This window comes from Agelaius phoeniceus, chromosome 3 (assembly GCF_051311805.1).
Source record: "Agelaius phoeniceus isolate bAgePho1 chromosome 3, bAgePho1.hap1, whole genome shotgun sequence".
Lineage (NCBI taxonomy): Eukaryota > Metazoa > Chordata > Aves > Passeriformes > Icteridae > Agelaius > Agelaius phoeniceus.
This window is the reverse complement of record NC_135267.1, coordinates 58,203,586-58,220,684: the sequence shown is the minus strand read 5'-3', so window position 1 is coordinate 58,220,684 and position 17,099 is coordinate 58,203,586. Positions and strand designations below refer to the sequence as shown.

General features: G+C 46.1%; 1 protein-coding gene across 6 annotated transcripts in view; it reads right to left on the bottom strand.

The window, feature by feature from the left end:
• MYB (MYB proto-oncogene, transcription factor) overlaps nt 1-15,951 on the bottom strand; it is a 28,182-nt gene extending 12,231 nt beyond the window's left edge. For 2 of the 6 annotated variants that reach the window (XM_077175349.1, XM_054629808.2), the window contains exons 1-13: nt 15,812-15,943; nt 12,092-12,209; nt 10,385-10,456; nt 9,645-9,737; nt 9,029-9,249; nt 7,264-7,501; nt 6,390-6,470; nt 5,885-5,989; nt 4,269-4,526; nt 2,858-3,223; nt 1,210-1,352; nt 509-623; nt 293-418 (exon numbers count right to left, since the gene is read on the bottom strand). In XM_077175349.1, coding sequence (XP_077031464.1) covers nt 293-418; nt 509-623; nt 1,210-1,352; nt 2,858-3,223; nt 4,269-4,526; nt 5,885-5,989; nt 6,390-6,470; nt 7,264-7,501; nt 9,029-9,249; nt 9,645-9,737; nt 10,385-10,456; nt 12,092-12,209; nt 15,812-15,834 — 1,959 coding nt within the window. In that variant the 5' untranslated portion in view covers nt 15,835-15,943. Of the gene's footprint in view, nt 1-292; nt 419-508; nt 624-1,209; nt 1,353-2,857; nt 3,224-4,268; nt 4,527-5,884; nt 5,990-6,389; nt 6,471-7,263; nt 7,502-9,028; nt 9,250-9,644; nt 9,738-10,384; nt 10,457-12,091; nt 12,210-15,811 lie in introns of all 6 variants that reach the window. The other 4 variants (XM_054629815.2, XM_077175351.1, XM_077175350.1 and 1 more) reach the window with 4 other exon arrangements.
• Nucleotides 15,952-17,099: the final 1,148 nt, after the last annotated feature.

Here is a 17,099-nt window from a genome sequence, read left to right as displayed (position 1 = left end):
TGAAAGATTCAATCCAAATTCATGTCTAATTTTTCTTTTCTTTTTAAGTTTCAAACGAAAACTGCATTAGAACGGCCCAAGCAAACCCCTGCTGAAAACAGCAGAAAGACTTCTATGGAAATCAATGGGAGATGAATTAGACATGCCTAGTGTACTATATGGAACCGACACTAAGATCTTGGGGCTCACATGAAAGAAAAACAGACACAGCTATTTAATAGAAAAGGCATTGCTATAAGTTTCTCAGCAAAGAGTTCTGAATTAAATTGCCTCAGGTAAGTTTGAGATTTACCTCTTGTTTGATTTTCTTCAGCAAAGGGGGTCCACTTTCATGTAGCCCAGCCACTATTGCAGATTCCTCCGACTCCTGCTTGATAACATCCTGCAGATCTTCTACAAGATGAGTTGGAGTTTGAGGCTGAAAGAAAGAAAGAAACGTTATATCCAAGTCCCAAAACATCCCTCTGCACTAATATCAAAGCAACTTTTATCATTGTTTCCTTCTTACCAGCATCTTCAAAGGACCGTATTTGATTTCCTGAGCTGCAAGTGCGTTTTTGAATGGAGTGGGTGTTCTTGGAGAGCTTTCTAATATCGACCTCTTGATTGCTGGAGTCCTGAAACTTTAAAAAGAAGGAGAGGAACTTTAAAGGAAGATGCTTGGAAATACTAGCTCTTTACAGAAATGCATGCATACAGGCAGTATTGTTGTAAGACTTCAGAAAACATTTCCCTATCATCCTGTAATCCATTTTGCTTTTACAGCAGAACACCTCTTTATTTTAAAAACTGGTGAACGTATATGCATGGCTTAATAACCTACCTCAATAGTCATAAAGTGGAATTTTTACTCCCAACTAAGAAAAATCGGAATGTGTGAGCAAACAACTCTGCAAGAAGCATAGAATTATAGAATGGTTTACGCTAGAACGGTCTTTAAAGATCATCTAGTTCCAAACACCCTGCCACAGGCAGGCACACTTTCCATGAGATCAAGTTGCCCAGGGTTTCATCCATGGATAGGCCATTCACTTTTCTGGCCAGCCTGCTCCAGTGCCTCACCACCCTCTCAGTGAAGAATTCTTTCCCTGTATCTAACCTAAACCCACCCTCTTACAGCCTAAAGCATACAAAGATGACCCAGCACTTTGCTCGCATGCAAATGTGAAGACGTGGACCCTCGTGAGATCGACAAGACAAGAGACTTACACATGGTTTTCCTTCTGAGCTTTGAAAGCCTGGTCCCTGTGGAACGGGGAGGAAACTGTCATCTTATGGCCACACACCGGCGTGGAGGTAAGTGCAGGGTTCTCCAGGTTCAAGTTTTCGTGAGTGGATGAGGTGTTTAAGAACTGCATGTGTTGAAGAAAGAAAAAATTAACAGGGACATCCAGATTACATGGCTGACCTCTTAAGCTGACGTTATTCAACAAAAGAAAAATAAATTATTTTCTTGTGATTAACACAAGTCACTCTCCTGACCCTATGATGCGATTAGGGGTATATGGGTTACCTGACAACATTGTGAAAAAATACTCAGTGGTTTGGCTCAGGAAGCTTGAGAGGGAAATTCTAAAGGAAATGACACTGTTCCAATGAGAAAAACTTTCCACCACTTTCAGAGCCTGATTTGTATTTTCTCCAAAAAAATTTTAATTAAGACCAGTGTGCCTAAGAAACTGGGTGAAAATGAGCAAGGGATGTTTTAAAAACAAACCCACAGGAAACACGGTTAAATTCCACAAATATTTATATGGGGCATCTAGGGGCTTTTAGGGCATTCAAAGTGTTGATGACAGGAAAATAAATTTCCTACCATCTCTCTCAAAAGAAAGTACTTCATTTTCAGAGTATAAAATGAAAGCTGCCACCTGTGATGGGTGCGTGGAATACTTTGGAATGGAAACAGCTGATTGAAAAAGAGGCAGCACTATTTGTTTGGAGAAAATTGCTCTTGCATGTGTTCTACCTTGTAACCTAAAATATTGTTTCTATTTCTAGTCTACAAATCTGTGAGCATAGTGGTATCCTTTATTCTGACAACAATTCAATGCATTCCCTTCTAGATTCTGTCACTTTATAAAAATGCGGCATGTAAGAAAATCTGGCTTTCATTGGAAAAATGACATATGATTAAAATAGCTAATAAGTAATGGGAAATACAGCAAGAAATCATTACATGAAATCTTTTCCTTCATGAAATAGTGTTTCTTTGACATCAAAGACTAAAGCAAACCAACACAGACAAACAAAAAATCCAAAACACTTTTAAATAGTGCTACAGCTGTGAAACAAAGCAACCATCTTCAGGAATTTGAACCAGCCCATTTTAATGGGCCATTTTCCTCCTCATTCCTATTCCACTCCAACTCTCCCGGCCTGGGCAGAGGATGGCAAGTGTGATTTGAATTTTCTGGTTGTTGTCAGTTTGTCTCACAACCTGAATGCTATTTAAATGTAGTTTGGGGTTTTCTAGGTCAATGAATCATACTGTAAGTGGACAGAGATGGAAAGTATCACAGATGATCAGAAATGTTAAACTCTAGTAGCTGGAGTTAGCAGCAAGAGTAAAGCAAGGGGTCACACTCCCCTACAAAAAAGATCCAAAAAGGCAAAAAACCAAAACACAAAAAACCAAGCCCCACAGCTGAATTTAAAAGTCAAAAATCAACAGTTAGCTTGCTGATTAACTAAACTCAGCAGTGAAGACTGGGAGCAGTGAGAAGATTCAAACACGGAGTGAAATCAACAAGCACAACGGTAATTAGTCATTTGTTCCAAAGGATTAGTTTCTAAATTGTTAAGACTGGGGTGACTTTTGAGAATTAGTAACATCTGTGCAGAAGTCTTGATCTACCTGCGAGGGAGAGAAGGGCAGGCTTTTGACAGGGGAGCGCTTAGGAGGAGTTGAGCTGCTGGCGTCAGCTCGGACCAAGGTGCTACCGTGGCCACTGGCTGAGGGGCCGCAGTGCCCTCTCCTTTTGCGAAGAAGGAGCCACGGAGCCGCACTGCCCTGTGAGGCAGATAAGGTCTTTGGTGAGCCAGGAGAGCCCTGACTCGACATGACTTTGCTCAAATTTGTGGTGGGCTGTCCTTGCGGTCTGCAAGCACTGGCCCCTCTCTGCTGAAGCTGCGCGGCTTTGCCTGAGGGAGCTCTGCTAGCCGGAGTGTCTGTGTCTTCAAAGAATTCAAAAGTGCTGAGATCACCCCATGATGAAGGATCCTGAAACAACGTGGGAGGCACGGAGCTATAAGACAGTGTATAGTGCCACCTCATGAAAATACAGTGCTAGGATATGTTTGTAATCAACAACAACAACAAAGTCTTTCCCAGCTCAATTCAACCTGACCCTGTTCATGGGAGCAGCAACACTGTGAACACAATAATTTGTGTTTTCAATATATACCTTGATCTTATCAAACTGTCTGACATCCTTGTAGTGTTGCTGGCAACAGAGTTCCTAACAAAAGAGTCAAATTATGTCCTTACTATTTGCTTGCGAGTGTTTTCTGCTTGCTATGATGATGGTGACTTTTGTTACAAAAAAATGTGTGCTGTAGACCAAGACTGGCCTCCTCCTAACATGCAATGCTGCTCTGGATGTGCTGAAAGGGAAATGATACCGAACGAAGCAGACACCTCTGCTTCTGAAAGTGGTCGCCACCAACAAATGTAATTCAATGTGCTATTTTACATGTAGCATCCCAGAGACTGTAATGACAACAGGTCCATGTCAATGTCAGTCAGATACTTGACATTTAAATGTGTGTTTACAGTCCTTCACATATGCCAGGACAAGTTCCTTAAACTTTGAAAAGCAGCTATTGAGGTTGTAACTAAAAATTCTAGAAGATGATGCAGATACATGAGCGGCCACACCCAAACCTAGGGCATGTGTCACTTCAAATATCAGTAAATATCATCACATTGTTTAAAATTTTTCATGGTATCTCTGACTGTATTTTAAGGAGACTTAAAATTGAGAGATTGTTTCAAGCTCCTACTGTGCACCTTGCCATAACTCACACTCCCATTCCAAGTTGTAGCAGGAAAGGGAGACACCCAAAAAAAGCATATGCATCCATGTTTGAGGGCTTCATTTACAAGCAGCTGCATTTTGTCATGTCAGAAGATAAGCTTCAGATCCTGGACCAACTCGAAGTTACTCGGGGAAAAAAATCAACAACCACATTTAGGACAATCCCAGCTCCTCACCCCTTACTCCTTGACCATGCACAAATCCACCTGAGGCGGCGAGTCTACTTACGGAGTCTATTAACTGGAGTGTTTCAGCAAATTCTAAGAGATTCTTAACATTGTCCAGGATGTTGCTCTGGTGAACAATCATGCACCGGGCAGGGGATGCACTTTCCTCAGGTAAGCAACCGTGATCCACCGGTGGAGATGGAGTACAGTGGTGATGCTCCCCCAAACAGGAAACAGGTGCACTGTCACCACTGGTCCTGGTACTGTCAGCAATTGTGGTGCTGTGCCAGCCGGGGTAGTTTGATGTGTGGTTCTGTGTCTAAAGGAAGAAGAAGGCAAAAAAAAAAAAAAGAAGAAAAGGGAGGGGGGAAAGGCAGAAGGAACTTAGCAATGAAATTGCACAAGGTGTCAGATGCCACTGGAGGAAAGATAAAAGTAGTTGCATCATCATCTAAAAGCTTATGCCTATGAAACAATTGTCAAGATGTTTCCTTTCATCAGTGCAAGATCTTGTTTTAAGTAATACTGGCATTGTATTTGTTATCCCAAAGTTACCTCATAATTTACTTCCAGGATTATAGGCATATGTCATTACTAGCACATAATCAATTCATACTTTGTTACTCCAAGTGCTCAAAAAGTGTCTGCAAGTCCTTTTCTGTAAGAAGCAAGAAATGGCAGGAGTTCCCTACTGAGCGCTCAGCACTGTAGAAGGCTAAAAGTTTTTAGAGTTAGAGTTGCTTTTGTCTGCTTATCTCCTTTTCTTCTGCTATCCCTGTCTAATGCTACAGCTTACACCAATGCAATGAAGAGGCTGTCAAATCAACGTGGTTAGGAAAGCAGAAGAACAAATTAACAGAAGTTTCTTTCCAGTGTGATCATGCAACAGAAGAAATTGCAAAACATCTACTAAAGTTAAAAAGTGGCCAAACTAACGTATCATGCATGCAGTTCCTTTACTAATCATTTAAATATTACCCAAAAAAAGAAAAAGAATCTGCTGGCTATCACCTATCTTCAAAAATGATTTTGGGATTCTTGGCTTTGGTGACAGTGTTAAGTAGTTACACAAGGCCTTTCACGCATTAACATCCAATGGCATATACAACCAAGTATGAGAATTCAGTAATAGCCAGCACTTGCTCCACACATGCAGTTATGAAGAATCTAACATTATTCAGAGGAGTAAAACAAATTCTCAAACATGCACCAAGTCTGAAGCTTACGAAGTATATAAAACACAGCTGAAGGAAAGAATACAACAGAGAAGAAAAATCTAATGCACAGGCACTACATTTTCATCACATGAACCATTGCACACTTTCAGAAACACAGATACTGTTATTGATTAAAGGTCTGCAGGATTTTCAATTTTTAAAGGTCTGTAGGATTTTCAATTTTTGTGCAATCATCATGTTTCCAATATTACAACATGTTACGGAGCCCAGTCCTGCTCCCACTTTGCAGAGTAAGACACCTGCAAAATTTTTAATTTTTTTTCAACAAAAGAATTTATGAAGCAGATACAGATTACATATGTGCTATGTTTCATCCTTTTAAAACGGAAATATAGAGCCTTGATTAGTACTGAAGGCAGAGGGGGAGTAAAAAGTTAAAAAGACAAGCACTGGGGTAAGGCTGCTATCCCTCCATCCAAGCACACAGTGACAATCTTACTGGTAATGCCTGCTGCCCTTTCAGTTCATTCTCAGTCGACATTAGTAGCAACTCTAATTCCTTTATTCGCTTTTCTTTCTCAGGGTCTTCATCATTATAGTGTCTCTGAAATTAAGAGTTAAGGGAAAAGAAAAGATAAAGGTCTGATAGGATGTAGCAACTAAAATGCTCATGGTTTGCCGACCTGTGGTTATAACAGCCAAATTAGATTCCAAGATGAAACAAATGTCAATTGTGTTTTCCACTACCAAAGTCTCTGCTGAATTTCAGTATAGACATTTGAAATGGAGAAAGTAAAGGCCATCACACCAGATGTCAACTACTGCATTTAAAATCCACTTCAGAAGGAGCAATTATTAGCCATGTTAGAACTCCCCGACCTTCCCCATTTTCTCTTTTCACCACACTTAATACATTAAAATGTTTCCTTAATGCATGATGTCTGCATTTTAGTTTATCAAACATTTAAGAAATTGACTCTTGAAATAAGGTTCAAGTTATCTACCTGGATAGCTGCAGCAGCTGGCTGAGGTACATTGACAATATTTACATGCAGTGCTACTGGATACGGGATCTGACCAGGAACCTAGGTCAAAAAGCAAAAATTTATTATTTCCATCATATTATCTGCTTGCATTACCAATTTGTGTTAAACATACTTTGGTGTTAGGTACTTAATATTTGTAGTCTGTTGAGATGAAATAACAAAAAAATAAAAATGTTTACAAGAAAAGTAATCACGTTTTTAGGAATATGACTGCAAGCATTAGAGAGGAAGAAAGAAAATTCATATATGAAATATTTACCCTTCCTGAATGAGAAAAGATGAATAATTTATAGACACATTTGTAAGGATTTCCTAAATTGAAATGAAAAAGCAAAATATGCAATTTATTATCATCTAAAACTCTACAATGCAACTGTCTGAAGCAGGAGCCTGTTTCATTATTAATCATTAATAGAAAAGAAATCTGATTAAAAACAATACTTGTTCACTTGGTTCTGACAGGCAACCCACAAACAGAATACTACTAAAGAGAACGTGGGAGATTTTGACATGGAACACAGAATTAACCAGATTCAACTGATATTCAAGAAATTTAATATTCCCAACTCTAAGAAATATGTTAACTGCTCCCAAGGCATTAAACCTGCTGTACCCAGTTCCACCACCTGAATGCCACCAGTTTGAAATGTACTTATTTTCACCACTGAACAAAGTAAAAGTCAAAGAACTCCTCATCTGACACCAAACACATCCAAGTCCACCAAGACGAAGAAAATCCTTCAAGCTGAAACCAGGCACGGCTAAGCTGCACCCATCTGTCCCAGGAGGCAGAACAGGCCCCCCCTCCCCACTGGCACCTCCGGGCACTCACGTTCTGAGGCTCGGGGATGTGGTAGTAGGGGTAGTCGCTGCCCAGCGGGGGCTGGCTGGCCACCGGCAGCTGGGCGGGTGGCGACGGGTTGTGAGCAAAGGCCATCAGGTGGTTGTTCTTCTGAAAGCCAGCAGCTGCTGAGGAGTGGCAGGCTTTGGAGGACTCCTGCAGGTAGCCCTCCTGCTCGACCTTGCGGCGCATGGTGGAGTTCCAGTGGTTCTTGATAGCATTATCAGTTCTGCAACAGAAATACAGGCGCTCGAGGAGTTTCAAATATGAGCATTTCCAATTCAGACAGGTCAATGGGCAGGGAACTGCTGTCAGCATTTCTGTTTAAACCCTGAGCTCTTCTCTGACCTTCCTCCTACCCCCACCACTACAGATGCTACTCCCAACTTCTCAGGAAAGATGCTCAGTAGAAAGATTAGGGAAAAAGAAAAACGGGCTACGGTTGCTTACATACTTTTTTTAAGCAATCTCTCATGACTTACATCCTCAAATTGTAAAAAATTACTAATTTCATCTTCACCTCATTCCCATGAAGTGAGGAGACAACAAAGGCTAACTTGCCTTTGAGGCTATCCTAAAGGAATGCCAACATTATCTTCTTATCTCTTAATATTTCAGTGGAGTCTTATTGTGTCATTGCTGGAAAGAAAGACTGTGGAGAACAGCTGTGAACAGGCTAACTTCCAAGCAATTTTCCAGCTGGTCACCTAGACAGCAACAACAACATGCTCTACATACAAACTCAGTAAACAAAACTGTTGGGATTTTTCTTACATGCAGAAAAACTGAGATTGAAATCCTCACATATATGTGTCAGGAAAAGCAAACTTACCAACTTTGTGAGATTTTTAAGGGTACATTTTAAAACAGCTCTGCTATTTGAAAAACATCACCACGGCATGTTATCATTCAAAGTAGTATCTGTGATGTGTGAAAGCCACAAAAATATTTCCAAGGGCTAATTTCTTTCTTGTTATCTTCTAGAAGGTGAAAGCAGCCCAGGGAATGATTGCTGAAAGGGCTATCATGATCTTAGGCCTTATATTTAGGTCTTGAAGATGTTTTATCAAATAGCAGGAAGAAAAGAAGGAAGAGAAACCTCTCCTTTGCTTACATTATTTGCTTGCCCACATTTTGAGTCACTTTTAATCAAGCAAGTAAGACACTGAATCTTTGAGTTCAGATACAAGCTATACAAAAGCTTTCAGTGAGACAGGTATTTCCAGGACCAGAGTTTGAGGAAAAAGTTTCTCCTAATTTACACATGGTTTTTTAACAGGTCAAAATCATCTGGATGATTCAAGAGCAATTACAAAAGTTGAAGAAGCCTTTCTTAAATCGTTTTGAATAAACAGACTGAATTTCATGTTGAAGGCATACCCTTAGCTGAATGTAAATTATGTTCCATTTGCAGGCCCTGATCCTTCCCTGTTAAATTGATTTAAATTTTGACAGTCATCACAGGCACAAATAAGACTTAACAGATATTTAGGAAACTCTTATGGTCTTGCTCCACTTACTGGCTTTTTTACCCGTGGCAAACATTAAAAGCTTGAAAAAATAGCACACTGCTGCATGTACTGACCAAACAGTGAAGTTCCCCACTGAGAAAAAAGCACATTGGTGTGTCACTGGCTTCCCAGGTTTTGATTCCAAATTTTTTTTGATTTATACAGTGCAGCCTGAGGCAACCAAAACAGACTGCTCAGACCTGCAGCTTTTTCCTTTTTTAAGAGCTAAAAGCATATGTCATTACCGTCCAGGCAGCAACTTTGCAATCTCTGCCCATCTGTTTCCCAGCCTCTTGTGTGCCTGGTAAATAATTCTATCTTCCTCTTCTGTCCAGGAGGTTTTCTTCACTTCTGGATTCAAATGGTTGTGCCACCTCTCCCTGCACTGTTTTCCAATCCTTCCCTTCAAATGCTTAGCAATGACAGACCAGCGCTTTGGACCGTATTTCTGCACAAGCTCTATTACCTTCAAAGAAGAACATAAAAACTGCCTGTATTTAATGATGCATGATGAATCAATGACATTTTTTTCTGTGGTGAAGCAATATTTTCGACAACATTTCTCAAAACTGCCAAAGTAAAACTAATAGCAATTAAGGTTCCCCACTTCCCATTCATATTTTTACCCAAAAGGAAAAATCTGCTAATAGTTAAGGCATTTCTAGACTGCAACTCCACATTACAGTGCTGTAAAGCAACAGTAATTTATTTTCATAGCAAATTTAGAAAGCACTACACAAATACAATCTGCCTCAGGCCATAATAATGTTGAGACCACCAAAGTTTCCAGGAGTTTTGGCCCAACACTTGAAATCTGCTCGTAAGGCATTAATCAGACAGAAAGAAAAACTGATTACCTACCCTTTGATCCTCCTCTTTAGTCCAAGGACCTTTGATAAGTTCTGGGTTTAGTACCTTCTGCCATCGGTGCTGGCACTGAACATCTGTCCGATTCTAGTGAAATGTGAAATACACAAAGTGGATAATTCTTTAGAAAAGATGAATGAAGAGTGAGAATGCTCTTATTTACATACACTTGTTTTGAAGTATTTCACTACCAACTAAGACTACTAAACATCACAGAGTGATACATTAATCTGAGAAGAAGGTGGTCAACTATCAATTTGCTCACAGAATAGATAAGGTTTCCATCACTTCTGCATTGAGGACTCCATCACCAAAACTACACAAATTTTATCTTCCCCATCTGCACAATAGCTGGAATGTTTTCACATGCGGTATTTCAGCAACAGCCAAACACAAAGAAATTTTCTTCAAAATCATACTTATAATTCACCAAAGTTATTTTTTTAGCTGTGCTGAGACATTTTGTTTCATTGTCACATTGACCATCTACTGTGCAAGTCCCCACCATCCCCCATTTTTGATTGTTTTTTTCCAACCCTTTCTGAGAAGTGAAAGGAAAAATAAATGCAGAGGTTTCCACAGTAATCTAACTGCATTTCTAAGGTCTCCATTTGCGGAAGTTTTATATCTCCCCTGAAAATGTAACTATAAAGCAACCACTCCCCCTTCATTAAGGAAACCCCTTGATAAAGAGTTGCTACTAAGCCTGGAAACAGAAACCAATATCCACTTACAGGAAGGAAATTTGCAATGACTTTCCAGTCTTCTGTGCCATTCTGCTCCACAAGCTTCTTCAGCTTCTCATCCTGAACCATAAACCCCCCCCAGAGATAATTAATATTGCAATCTCTTATTATCCAAATGAAATATTTTTTTAAATTCATTCTTGTAGCTTCTTATGCATCTACTTCTGCTTTCTGAGTGTAAGGGAGGGTGGTCTGTAGACTTTGCATGCTTTTAATTCCTAGAGCACAAGATTTTTCTATTCCTTTGGAGTTTCGTAGGTTCTTTACTGTGTTGCAGGAGAAATACTGGCTTCTATGCAATTCTTTGACTCACAATATACATTCCCATTTTACTCATCAAAGCATTGTAACTGTTATTCTTGGACTAGATTTACAGGAGGAAATAGGTGTTTAGATGCCAAGCACCAGAATAACCTTGAAATTCAGTAACACTCAGGCACTCAGCTACCTGGGCACCTCTGAAAATCACAGCCTTAAGCTTTATATGTCTTGCAAGTAATGGGAGTTCCAGTAACTTGCTCATGGCCTATCCACCTACAATAAATGCACAATAAAACTAACAGCTCCTTTTTGCTCCTGTTCTCTGCGAGGGAGTTTTGCATACCTGTAAATAGCAAAAAATTTGGCCCAATCTTTTTAATGATAAGGCCAGAAATATAGACCCTAAAGACAAAAGAAACCAATCTTATGTACTGGGAAAGATCAAGATAGAGTAAAACAAACCAGAAATGCCCCAGGAGATAAGAGGAGAAGAGTAGCCCTCTCCTTCCCCAGTTAGCACCTCCCAGTATGCCCCCAGTTCATGCAACAGGACAATGGCCTTTGGACCTCATGGCCATCCTTTCCTCCCTGGCCACATCACAACCATGTCCACCTTTGTAAGAGCAGACTATGATTTAAAATAAATAAATAAAAAGCTTGCAAGGGGTGACCTGCCACTGTTTTTACATCAATACACATTGCTAGAGAAGAGAAAGTCAAAACATAACTCAAGAGCTGTATTAATGTATTCCACAACAAACTCAAACCAGTTAAATGGCCAAAGGAGATCCATCTGGCAGAGGAGTTTGATACCACAATTTCCCCAGAAAGTCAGCACAAGGGTATCACAACTAATTCTGACCTTGAAAAGAAAATACATCCTGAATGCTCAGTTTTAGTACTGCTGGATTTCTCTCCTCCAGCTTTTACTTTACTTCCCCTTGGAATCGTAACAGTGCAATTAAAGTGCAAAATTCCAGTGGTACAGAAAGACTGCAGCAGTTTTTGCCACAGTGGTTTGCTGCTGTGGGACACTGAACACACACGGGTTCTTGCATAGCAACAGTTTCCAAACAGAAAGAGGAAAGTAGCAACAATGAAGCACTGCTACAGGTGATTTGGAATCTGCTTCCCCAAAAGGGATTACACAGAGATTCACACATCACATACTTTAACACAGAGCCTGGTGTTAAAGTGAAATTAAAAAGTTGCATTTATATATTTTATTTAAAAGGTAAGAACTATGCTCAAAGTTAAATAAAACACAGAATGTAGCTAGTGGGTCAAAAAAGTTGTCCTCAGACATGGGACTCTCACTAAAGTAAGTTTGCAGATTAGCAATATGGTGAAGAACATGAAGCAACTTGGAGAAGAATGTGATCCATGCTCTCTCTTATCTTTTTACATGCAGGAGAGGAATGAACTTGGATTTACCTCTTCGCGGGTCCACCTGGTTTTTCCTAAGTGGCGTTTTCCAGTCTTGGGAAGCAGACCATCATAGTCATGATCATACACCTCAACATCTTCTTCATCATCATCACTACTATATATACTGCAAAAGGAAACACAGCAAGACAGAGTGGAGCATGAGGACTCGAGCTACTTAATTACAAAACACAAAAAACCCCCCACTACAATCCTTACAAAGGTTACACAGATAAGTTTTAAAACTTGCACAACAAGATTTTGTTCTGCATTCTGTTGTTCTAGTATTCTGAACTGGTTCTGCTGTTTTTGGTATCCACAGATACAGGCAAAGGGCTGGCAACCTTCGTAATACTGTGCATGTTTAGACCTGCTCCTAATGTTAGATCAGTGGTGAATTACACATTTGGCAAACTTTCAACCAATGAAGGTTTCAAATTAAAATACAATGTTTGGGACAATAAAGACAACTAGAGGCTGTGTCCAGTACACGAGTAAATGTTTAAGATCTTTAACTCATGCCATACACATTCTGAAAAATATTAGTGTTTTTGTATGTTTAATACAGCAGATTGTTATACTGCTCCAAAATAAAACCAACTGTGTAGCAAAACAAAAAGCTAAACAATAACCTTGTTTGAGAAAGTGTTTATGGGCCCTATATGAGAAGGCACAAGTTTTTACAATAAATAAAGACAGTAAGTGGCAGCATTAACATGCAATAAGCTCTAATATAAAATATGCCCTCCATTTATGGGTTTGGACAGATAAGGACTGAGGACAAGTTTGTTTAATCCTGCAACCAACAAATGAATGACTGAGCCCTTCTGTAGTCTCCATTTCTATAAGTTTATTACCTCTAGTCTATTTCTAAATCCCTCATACTGTTTTTGAAATACTCTGCTCACCTAATTCATGACTAAGGGATTTCCCCAGAGGCTATCTATGGGTAAAAAGGACTCCATGACTCTTTTCACAAACAGCACCTTCTCTACCTAGCTAACTAAATCTAAATGAAAGTGTTTTGCAACAAGACATGCCTTTCTGGTGGACAGTATTTTACGTCTAACTTTTAAGGTATGTGCAGCAGTTCTGATACTTCAGCTAAGAGCTGCTAGCCACAAGTGTTAGAAAGGGGTCAGTGTCATTAAGATTAAAAACTGTGATATATCTGATGGTATGGCATGACTAAGACATTAAAATAAAGTTATTTTGTAATAAAATTAACAGGTGCTGTTTATGCTGTTAACCAGTTTTCAGGAGATTACTTTCAATTAATTTGCAGTGAAGCATGGCGACTGTTTGTCAAGATGCGAACACCTCCGAAAGGCAAGCTGCTGAACGCACATTCTTTAAAAGTACTGGGCTAATCACACCCTACATCTTCCACCCTGTTTTCTGGTCTGTGTCATGAAAGAACATGCTTACATGCTACATGTAAAAAGTTTTCCACAGCCTGCTGTGGTGTGTGTGGCCACCCTGCAGCCTCTGATGGGTGCCCCTGACTCACCCACCCAGCCCATCGCTGCCACCCGCAACTCGCACCCCCCGCGCCGCAGTCCGGCAGCCCCACCATTCACTCCCTATTCCCCAGACCCCACAAGCACTGGGAGTAAGCCCCGATGGAAGCTCCCACTCCGCACGCACCCCTCGTTGGCAGCTGGAGCCTCCCGTGCTTGAGCAAAAGCTCCCACGCTCCAGCTGCCACAAGCGCGGCTCCGTCCCCAGCCACCGCTCAAAGCAGATTCACTTTTCTCAGTGACACACAGAGACAGCTGCGCCGCTGCCCATATGCCAAAGGAAGTTTTGTGGCACAGTTTCCAAGTCTCATTTTGAAAATGAATTTTCCGTAGACGGCAACCAGCAGGTACGCATCCATCGGCGGCGCTTCCTGCGCCGCAGGAAAACGCCACTCTGCAGCAGCAGCAGCAGCACAGCACCAGCGGCCAACACGTTTAAGGACTTCACTGCGGGGCCAGTTCTGTAACAGGGTTATTTAAATGACTGGGGCCCCGCTGGCACCGCAGAACCGAGCAAACTTCACTGTACTACCTGCGTTCTCCAGCAGGAGAAAAGTGCCCGGGGATTCCGGGACGCTCGGTAGTTTCTTCAGTCAACCCGGCCCTCAGCAGTGCTCTAAAACTTTATTTTGCACCTCCGGCCGCAGCCCTGAAGCGTCCCCCCAGGCGGCTCGGCACGGCACAGCACGGCACGGCGCTCCGCCAGGCCGGGACAGCGGGAGTCTCCCGGCCGCCCATCAGCGCTGCGCTGTTGGCCGAGGCAACCGGCTTGTGCAACGATACACGGGGGGAAAAGGAAAAAAAAAAAAAAAGAGAGGTAAAAAAAAAGAAAAAAAAAAAAAAAAACAACCAGAAAAAAAGAAAAAAAGAAGGAGGTGTAGAGGAAATGCCTCGCTGCTGTTACCGTGATTGAAGGAATTCGGGCACCAGCCCCGCGGGGCAGAGCCCGCGCCCGCTCCCGCCGGCGCCGCGCCCGCTGGATGAGGCGGACACCGCACCGAGCGGCCCCGGCCTCCCAGCCCCGAGCGGCGGCCGTGTCCCTGCGGGAGGCGCCCGCGAGGCAGCGGTAGCTGTCCCTCTCTTTCGGGAGACACGGGCCGGGTGATTCACCGCCAGCTCTAGCGACAGCCCCGCTCTGACACTCAAAAGTACAGCCCGGCGCTCACCCAGCGGCTCTCACCGCCTCCTCCCGCACCGCAAGCCCCTGTTCCTTAGAAAGAGCCCACCAAGCCCCCTGTGCCACCGGACGGGGCTGGCTCCCGGGAAGCGACAGGCAGCGCTGCGACCTTCTCCCCTGTCACAGCCAGCCAAAGGGGAGGGGAGGAGGGGAGGATGCCGGGCTGCAAAGAGAAAAAAGCCTCCACGTGTCCGACCCGCCGTCCCCGGCTAATTAGACAACAACCCCGCTCTGTGCGCCCGCGCGGCAGCGGGGCCACGGACGCGGCCACGCGGCGCTACCGCCCCGTCCGGTCCGGTCCGCCGCCTCCGGGGCACCGCCGCCTCCGGGGCACCGCGGCCCCCGGCCCCTGGCGCGGCGTGGCAGGGATCGCCGTGGCCCGGGTGCGCGGCAGGCGGGCGGGCGCGGGTGACAGCTCCGGCCGAGCGCTCCGTCGGAGCCGCAGCCCCCCGCCCGCGCTGCCGCGCTCCGGCGTGTGCCGAGCGGCGTGTGCCGGGAAAAAGCTAAGCCACTCAGGCCAGAGTCGCGCTTCCAGGGGCGAAAGGGCCGCACGAATAAAGGAAACAAAAAGTCGAGGGAGCGAACCGAGTCCCCGCACCCGCCGCCCACCTGTCGCCTCACCCGGCCGAGAATGAATGAATGAATGGGACGGGACGCGCTACCTGCCGCCGCCGAGCCCGCCAGACATTGTCCCGCCTTGAGGCTGCGGGGCGCGCAGCTCCCTCGGGCTCGGCGCCGGCTCCTGCGGGCGGCGAGCACCGGCCCCCCGCCGGCGTGCAGCGCGGGGCCCGAGCGCCCCGGAGACTCCGCGGCGCGTCCCGCTGGGCTGCAGCTCCCCCGGCGCCTCCGGAGGAGGGGAGCGCCCCGGCACCGGGGGCGGAGTACACCAGGTGCGCGGAGGACGGGGGGCTGCCCGCCCGTCCGCCGGGCGAGCCGGCTGCCTGCTGCCGCTTTCCCCTTCTCCCGTCCCGCGCCCCGTCTGACAGGCGCGGAGCGCAGCTGGCCGTCCCCCGCCCGCAGACAGCGGGTTACCTGTGCCGGGGTCTCCGGGACATCCTCGCACCGGCCGCTGGGGGAGGAGGACGGGGGAGACCGAGCCCGCGCCCGCCGCCGCGCCCTGCTGCCGGGCTGCGCCTGGGCGCTCCGCCGCCGCGCACGGGAGTGCCGAGGAGCCGCGGGAGGAGGAGGAGGAAACAGGTTGAGATTAAAGAGTAAACTCTGTAAACAGAGATGCCATCAAACAAAGGGCCCTTGGACACTCCCCCTCCCGCCAAATCTGGCGCCCCTGCAGTGCGCAGGCGCCTGGCGGGCCCGTGCCGCGGCGGCGGGGCGCGGGGCGGGCGGACCGGGGCCGCGCGCCCCACGGGGCCCTCGCGCCCCGCCCATCCCGCGCGGCAGCGGCGGGAGCCGCCCGCGCCAGCGCCGCCGCCGCTCCCGCCCCGCGGGCCCTCGACGGCGCGTCCGCAGCCCCCCCGTGCCCGCGCCCGTGCCCTGCGGCTGTCGCTGATGGAGCTGTCGGGACGGGGGGCGGCCCCTCTCCCCCGGGCACGGCGGGTGGGGAAGGCGAGTCTCGCCGTGGGGCGAGAACTCTCGGGCGAGACCCCGCGACCACCCCCCGGCCCATGCAGGTGCCTCCCGCCGACGGGGGGAGGGTGGGCCTTGGCGGGTGCACCTGCTCCGCTCCCTGCGTGGCGTGCGGGCTGCAGCCCTCGGGGGCGAACAAGCCCCGCTGGCAATAGAAAGGGAACTCGGGGGGCCCCGGGGCTGCCCGGAGCTTGGCTGCGGTTGCCTGGCCGCGGGGGATTTCTGCTATAGTTCCCCTTGCTGCTGCCCGGCGTGGATACTGGCTGCCGCCGCGGCTGCGGGAGGGGCGGCGGGTGTCCGATGAGCTCCAGAGAACACGTTTTTTGATACAGAAATGAGTCAGGATGTGAAAAATGGCGAAACATGCAAAGTTCCCAGGCTGCGCTGCTGCTTGAAAAATCATGGCTTTGCAGCGGTTTCGGCGCACTCGCCTTTCCTCAAAGGCCCGCGGCTCATCAATGAGCTGCCGACGGGGCGGGCCGGGCCGGGGCGGGGCCCGGGGCCGCTCCCGAGCCCGCGGCGCCGCTGCCGGAGGGCCGCAGTGTGCTGCGGGGCGGGCCGGGCCGGGCGGGCACCGGGCACAGCCCGCGGGCAGCCCCGCACCGCCCCGCCGCGGCGCTCCGCTCCCGGGGGCTGCCGCGTAACGCGGGTCACCGGCTCGGGCAGTGCGGGGATGGACACGCACCGGGGCTGTCTCCCCGAGCGCACGCATCCCTTCTTGGGATCACGCCTCGGG